Genomic DNA, 8731 nt, shown 5'->3' with positions numbered 1-8731 from the left:
CCGAAAGTTGTGTGTATAGTTTTAAAATGCATTTAATGTTTAATTTTAATGAATGAAAAATAAAAGCTCTGATAAGCCATTTTACCCATATTACCTCGTCTGTCTCTAACTATATACTTTCGACTTACCTACACTATAATATACACAGTCACACAGGGCCATATAAGGTTGACAAACTTACTGCCAAAGGTACTTTTTTTGTGGGGGCCTCTTATTAATTGAATCTTGTGGGGGCCCCGGGCCCCGTGCCTCCCTAAATCTGGCCTTGCTTATTCAGTATACATCTATACTTACCTATATTATATTTACCTATACATATTAATATTTAGTTGTTTGCATTTTGGCAACTACCTATCATGTAATTTTTGTTTATACTTTTGAATTCCAGGTTGTTCGGACAGTGATAAACTTGTAAACATCCACTACTACCTGACGATCGCGTCCAACGTGTCCACATTTTATTTGGCTTTCGTGTTGGTGTTCGTCGTTCAAGAACTGTGTTTGGTTTGCCTGACCACATACTTCATAAATGCTATAAGCCTGCTGTGTGTATCGTCCAAACGGCGGGAATTATTGTCGCTATCTGTGCACCACAAACCCTGCAAAGGCGATTAAAACATAATATATTTATAAAATAGCGATACACCTGCAGGCATAAAATGTAATGTCGCAGCGTATATAATAAAGTATAATAAATAAAGGTAATAAATATCCAAAATACGTCCCTATTTCATATTATTAGGTATATATTATTATATAACATTTTATAGCAGCTACATGTACCGTGACCTCATATAAATGGTGTCTTAAGGTTTTAGTTTCCGTGTAAGCCCGCCTACAACTGTTTAAACGTTTACCCGTATATCTGTATATATAAAAAGACTTGTCCTGGGTGATTCATCATCGCCTAGCCGGAACTGCTGAAGCTATGGATATGAAATTTTCAGTAAATGTACTTATTACTATGTATAGGCGTACTAAAAAAGGATTTTTCGAAATTCGCATTTTAAAGAGGTGCTCAAACAGGGATCTCGAGATTCACGATGGAAATTGGAAATTTTATTTTTATTTATTTTTTAAATAGTTGCCATTGGTTACAGTCTACAGTAGAAATTAATATTTATTTATTATTGGTTTCCATTGTTTATTTGGGCAGATCAGGTACAAGCTAGCACGGGTTCAGCTTGGTATGAATGTTTGTGTGTAGATTAGACCTCTAGAAAGAAGATAGATTAATTTAATAAGGACTAAATTTGGTTTTTTTTATTCATTGGATTTTAGTACGGTTAGGTTAGGTTAGGATTTTGTATTGATGGATCATACTAATCCACCGTAGGTGGAATTAAGTAAAAATGATAAACTTTGTATAACTTTGATACTTTAGAGTTAAATCATACACTTATGTACAAACAGCACGGGGTCCACGATCTGCCGCAGGTAGATTGCCTACCTGATAATATACTGCTGCGAACCAGAATTTTTATTCTGGGCCACGGAAAAGTTAAGATAAGTTTTGAACACCATACATCGATTATTAAATAACGAATTTAACAAAGTTTGAGTCTTATAGATTTGGTACCTACATTTAACGGGCAACGAAGTGCACGGGATCAGCTATTTTTGATAAAAATATATTTATCATTATTACCGCTAGAAACATTTCAATACGTTTTCATTAACCATTTTTTATGTTTACTTTCCGATCACATTAAACGATAAAATTTGAATAAAAAATTATACATATAAACGTCTGGAGGCAAAATAAACAACCAATCACGGGCGAAGCTGTGACGGGTCGGCTAGTTAAATATATAAACATTTAAGATTGATTGGTAAACATAATAATACCCGCATTATACATATATATATATTTTTTTTTGGCAATAGGTAGGTACTTAATAATTCGAAACTGTAACGCGTTATTTTATAGAAATTACTTATCAAAAGTAATTTCCATTACATTTTCGTTACTAGGATATAATTCTAATGACATTACGCAACGCGTTAAAAGCAAAGTAACGCCGTTACAGTAACGCGTTACTTCCGTTACGTTACTACCTAACACTGCCTATAATAGATATTGTGATATGATTAATTTGGAATTTATTATAGGTACCTATTTTAGGTCAATTTTTTTTTAATATCATAGACTATGTAATATTATGTCTTATACCTAGACAAACATACCGCCTCCGCTCAGAATCGTTTTACTTATACAATGATATTATATCATTGAATTCAAATTTAATACCATCCATTATACAGTGACCCACTTGTAATCTACGGTACGAAGAGCGACATCCACTTGGCCACCTTTTTTAATATGTAATTTCGTCCAAATTTGGACTTAAAATGACTATAAAAATAAACTGTGCTTATGTATTTTTTAGATTTTTTGGTAACAAGATTAACTAATTATGTGGAATCTTGTTTTAAATTTTCAATCCTTAGATATAAAAGTTGAACATTTTATAAATATTTAACTACAAAATAATTATTAAATTTTATATTTGATAAATTTTGTTAAAATTTGAACTTTAAATCCTTATAAAAAAAAATTGTGCCTATGTATTTTTAATATTTTTAAATTGCTACTGTAACAATATATCAGGGGCCTTGCATTAAATTTTCACGCTTTTTTACCCAACAAATAAAATTTAATTGATATTTATAAAAAAAAAACTCAACAAATTGAAAACTGACAATGCCCGTAAACAGCTCAAAAAGAGTCAAAAAATTGAATGGTGTATAAAAAATAAAAATATAAACATTTAGTAAAATTTTCATGTATCTACACAGTTATTCGTTTTTGAATTACGACAAAATAATAAAATCGCTACATGAGAAATAGAGTCAATATCTTATATTGTAAAAATATGAACTTCAAACGCTCATAAAAATTTAATTTGATTTGTTTGTAAACATTTTTTTTTTTGATGAAGGTAGATAATCTTATAAGGAGTCTTGTATTACATTTTAAAATCTTATTTAAAAAGAAAATTTTTTACGAATACTTAACTCAAAATAATTTGCTAATTTTCATGATTTTTCAATATTTTGTCGATTTTTGTACTTTAAATACTGATAAAAGAAAATTGTGACTAAGGATTTTTAATATTTTTCAAATGTCATTGTGGCAATATAGTAGGATCCTTCTATTAAATTTTTAAGTTTTTGTACCCAACTAATAAAATTTTATTGACATTCATAGAAAAAATAACTAATAAAATAGCATTCATAGAAAAAATAACTAATAAAATAGGAAACTGAAAATGTCCCCTAACAATTTTAAATAAATCAAAATATTTTGAAAATGGTATCATGTATAGAAAATTAAAATATAAACAACCACTGAAAATGTCATGTATCTACGGTAATTTATTTCAAAGTTACACAAAAAACCAAATTTTGCGTAAAAATTCCCGTTTTTCCTTAATTTTTCTTTTGTTTTTAACGGCGCTTTTGAAAATTATTAGGAATTTTGAATTTCGACCTCCCTAATGCACCAACAATATTCACTTTCCCATCGAACAAGATACTGAAGTTAAAAATCGAAGCATTATTTCGACTATACTTATCTTGTAAACAGACACAAAAAAAATTTAAAAAAAAAAACACTTCATCGTTCATAGTTCCACTCAGAATCTAAAATGTAATGATTGTAATGACTAGGTAATGACTAATGAATAATTTTATAATAAACAATTTATAAAAAAAATCAAAATATTTTATGTCTAGATGTCAATAGTAATTGCTATTATGAATATTCGATGGCAATATTTTCAAATCTACAGTTGGATATTTCTTTTTAAGTTACAAAAATTGGTTTCGTAAATTGTTTTATTGTTTTCTCTCTTTCTTTCAAAATGTAATGGAACATTATTTTATTTGAATCCTAGATTTTCAACTTTAGATTCAATTTGCTACAAGTAACCAAGTAACCACCCTCGAAATAGAAGTTCAAACATTTTTTCTACTACCAAGTGTCAAATAATTTTCTTTAAATTATAATTTGACATCACCCAAAAACTATCTAAAAAATTGGATATATATTATGTGACCCTCTTATTGAAAATGGTTGTTTGTAGTATCATAGTAGTGACTTTTGATTCACACCCCATATGTCATGTGTGGTGGCCGGTGGGATAGAATTTTGATTACTTGCATTAATTCTATTTCTGCAGGAGATTTTTTATTATTTTAAATGACATTTCCATTTGAGATTTTCATCGAAAATTATTCCTAGTATTTTTATGATTTTTAATATAAGGATTGATATATTATTTAGGTATAGGTGTTGATTTATTTCTGGTTTGTAATTAAAAACGATACGCGTGGCTTTTGGTAGGGTAAAATTTAAAGCCAGTTTCATTGGACCAGATTTGAAGAGTGCCTCCAGAGTACCTATACCATTTATTGCTATTAAGAACATTGTGACACTTATTAATTATTACTTATTAGTTAAGAGCTGACCCGGCAATGCTTAGCGCTATTGTTAGTTTGCATTATATATTCAAATAAAAAAATGTGATTGTTCAACTCCTTTTGGGTGTATAACACGCTACACGCTCTGGAAACAAAGTCTTTTTAAGTGTAAATTACCTATATTATATTTTAATTTATAGCCATCCCCACCGGTGTTGTCCGTGAGATTCACTTGTGATTATGCGAGCAGTATATAGGCCGGGCCTGAGGTAGATCGCGGATATGTGTGGTGCATATGTAAGTGTAAAATTTAACTTTTTAAGTATTAATAAGTAAATATATTAATAAATTCAAACAATTAGGTCACAAAAACCGTGGTACGAACTCGATACATTCTGTACTAAAATACACAGGTTTATCGCATTCATATTTAGCAATCATTTATACACAACAATTTCCATATCGTAAATCTCAAAATCCCTGTTTGAGAACCTCCACGGGTTGGACCTCTTATTCACCTTTTTTCGTGACAATATTTAGCCGATCTTCCCCAACGTCTAATTCTATCTCTGTATCAAATTTAATGTCAATCGGATGCCCGGATTAGGAATGCATAAAGGCATAGGCGGTACTAGACCCTCTTGGCGGGGGGGGGGGGGACAGAAAATATTTTAACCATCTAACTATATGTTCGGGGGGGGGGGGGGGGGTCGGTAATGGGTAACGTCCCCTTCACCCCAATAAATCCCTTTCCAATTTACTCATTGTATAATTTTGTAAATACAAATTATAAATATAAATAATAAAAACATTTAAATAAATTTAAAAAAAACCACATATATTTTACTATATTAGTCCAAATTTTTAGGCTAGTAATACCTTATATTAAAAAAAATAACATGAATTTTAGGTTAGGAAACCGATATTTAAGGAATTATGTATTAGTACAGGTACGGTTCGCAGGAGGGGCATAAAGGACATACTTACCTAGGTATCAAGAAGGTAGAAACAATTTTTGTGTTTTATAGATAAAGATTACTGATCCTTGTGGGGGATACCATTTTGAATATTATTTATAATAATATTTATATTAATATTGGTCATAAGTTCTTATTACTACATATTATTATAGGTATAACTTTAATAAATAAACATGGTCTATAGAGGTCAATAGGTCATTATTACACTTATATAACATCTCCCCTAGCCATAGGCTAAAGACACACATAGTGGTGGGAGGAGGTGCTAGGGAGTGCTTAGCACCCTCAGGCTTCAAATAAGCACCCCCAGTTCTCATGTGATAACATTTTATAATATAATAATTATTTTTTAAATATTTTGAATATACAATATATTATTTACAGTATAGTTGCCTAATAATTTATATAAATAAAGAGAATAGCGATTATATTAACATTTATACAATTTCATATTATTAGTTGTTAATTTGTCTATACAAGTATAATTAAGTAACGTTTTGATCTATTATATCATTAGTAAGAGGTGTGAGGAAAGGGGGCAAAGCCCCCACTGATCTGTGTACCGTAAATTATTCTAGCCCCCTACATTTACACCCAATGTGCGCCTATGTGGCTATGCATTTAGCTACGCCCTTGCAGTTGTTTTCAATTTTCAAACAAAACCAACAGAATGTTGAAAAAAACAATCCAATTTATTAAGAAAACAAATAAAGTACAATAGTACAGCGGTTACGATTATAATATTATTATAATGTTACTCTCGTACCTATATAAGTTACCTATAGGCTATAGCTATATATTATAACAAGTAACAACAGGCACCTATCTACATATTATTTTCATTAATATTGAAAAATGTCATCACTTACGACATTTTGCAGACGCTTCCCCAAATAATAATATTATATATCTAGGTATAGCCTGCAATATTATCTCTTGAACGTGGACATTAAAGTAATAATAATATAATTTGTATATAAAACGGTGTAGAACAATCGCCAAAAAAAAAAAAATGTTTTTCGACGTAAATACCACGTGACATAAAAATGAAACGAATATTAATAATAATAATAGTAATAATATTATTCGGATGGTCACATTTATGGGCCCTTCGCTGAGGCCGTGTCTTGTTGAATGTTCCACATCTCGGAATACTCGGACGCGCCGTTCTCCATTAGCCACTGGTGACTGCCGCGTTCAGCGACTTTCCCGTTGCGCAATATCAATATGTCGTCCGCATCTTTTATGGTCGATAGCCGATGGGCGATGCACACGCTCGTCTTATCCTTAGTAGCTCGCCGCAATGCCTTCAGTATGTTCTATAGATAAGAAACATTGTATTAATGATAAGATATAATATAAATTATAATCGATTGATGTATAATAATAATTATAAACGAGATCGAACCACAAATAAAAACGAAAAAGCCACAGAAAATCAAAGCCCTGATTCAATAATAAGTATATCCGATTTTAATTGATATTATAGTTAATTCTATTTTACTTGGTTTTTATTAATATTTTTTTAAAAGGTATATTGGTCGCATGACTATTTTAGATTCTGAGCGGAGTGATTTGTTTTGAGCTGTTTACGGACATTTTCAGTTTCCAATTATTTTAATTTTTTTTTTCTATAAATATCAATAACATTTTATTTGTTGGGTCAAAAAGCATGAAAATTTAATACGATGCTTCTGATAAATTTTTACAATAGCAGTTGAAAAATATTAAAAATACATGGGCATAATTTTTTTTTATAAGCTTTTAAAGTTACAATTTGACAACATTTATCAAAATATCGTAAATAATCAATTATTGTAATTGAAAAATTAAAAATGTTCAATATGACTGAATAAAATACGTAACTTTTAGATTGACAAAACGTACGGTCGTTTACTGGTTTCTAAAATATACAAAATCTATTGCAATTGTACGTTAGAATAAATGATAATATACGATTAGGAATACGTATAAAATTACTTAATATGATTGCTATTTGGATATGGATACTAATATACTATAGATGGAATCTCGTTTACAATATTAAATTCGGGTATTCACCACGTTCCGCTGTGTACCTGTGTCCAACATTTGGTGGAATAGAGCAGTGGACTCAGAGTAGAAAAAAAATCTCTATACCTACTTATTACCTATATGATATTGTTAAAGATTTATAATAAGTGCGGCATAATGATACGATTGCCTATAGTTAATAATTTGATTAAAAATCATTGACCCGACAGCCAGCTTACACTCTTTGTTGTCTACAGTATAGGTACACTAGCAACACTATACACCATACCTGTTCGGTGATTGAGTCCAAAGAGGAAGTAGCCTCGTCGAATATCAGAATTGGGCTGTCCTTAAGTATGGCCCTGGCAATGGACACCCGTTGCTTTTCACCGCCAGATATCATCAGGCCCCGTTCACCCACTTGCGTCGAGTACTCGTTTGGTAGCTTCAACACAGAGTTGTGAAGTTCTGCAAGTTTGGCCGCCTCGATGACTTCGGATTCGGACTTGCTCATGTCACCATAGTGGAGGTTATACATGATCGTGTCGTGGAATAAAACCGAATCCTATATACAGATAAAACAAAAGAATATTAATATAACTTCTCACCCTAGAGATAATAGGCATAATTTCTTACTAGGTACATATACCCACCCTGATATATAAATTAAGTAAATGTAAGTTGTTTATCAAATAAATACCGCAACATAAAAATATGCTTAATAAACAAGACACTATACCTACTGATATTTACCTAATCCGCGTATAGGATTTTATAAATTGCAATAATTAACTATACCTGAGGAACTACTGCCATGCACTTCCGAAGACTATCCATATCAACGTCCTTGATGTTCTTGCCTCCGATGAGTATCTCCCCCGACGAAGGTTCAAAAAATCTGAACAGCAATCTGATTATTGTGGATTTGCTGAAAAGTCCATAAATCGCATCGTTAAATATTTATTATTATTGTTAACTTTTAATAACATAATATCATGATAAAATGCTATATTAGTGATATTACTATGTTACTATTATTACTATATTACTATAATATATACCTATTATCACACGTATAAAAAAAAATCAGCAGGGGATTTAAGTAAAAAAAATAATATTTTTATAGTTAATCTTATACGTTTTCACATATTTTGATCACTTTTAATTTTTAATACGTACTTAAGGGTGTCGGTGTCAGTATTTCCAATTTTCGAAATTTCTATGCTATTTGAATATTATGTTTTATATTTAAATTATTGCCTTAAGGGGATTGGTGGCGGTGATTTCCTGTCTTTGTCTAACACACGCGCAAC

At 30.6% G+C, this 8731-nt stretch overlaps 1 protein-coding gene across 1 annotated transcript in view; it reads right to left on the bottom strand.

Annotated features, from left to right (window-relative positions):
• Positions 1-6076: 6076 nt before the first annotated feature.
• Positions 6077-8731, bottom strand: part of LOC100164438 (ATP-binding cassette sub-family B member 7, mitochondrial) — a 13142-nt gene continuing 10487 nt past the window's right edge. The window contains exons 10-12 of the mRNA XM_001944571.5: positions 8217-8346; positions 7708-7983; positions 6077-6724 (exon numbers count right to left, since the gene is read on the bottom strand). Of these exons, the coding sequence (XP_001944606.2) occupies positions 6506-6724; positions 7708-7983; positions 8217-8346 (625 nt within the window). The 3' untranslated portion in view covers positions 6077-6505. The remainder of the gene's footprint in view (positions 6725-7707; positions 7984-8216; positions 8347-8731) is intronic.

Source organism: Acyrthosiphon pisum, chromosome A1, assembly GCF_005508785.2.
Source record: "Acyrthosiphon pisum isolate AL4f chromosome A1, pea_aphid_22Mar2018_4r6ur, whole genome shotgun sequence".
NCBI lineage: Eukaryota > Metazoa > Arthropoda > Insecta > Hemiptera > Aphididae > Acyrthosiphon > Acyrthosiphon pisum.
This window is presented reverse-complemented; position numbering and strand designations above follow the sequence as displayed.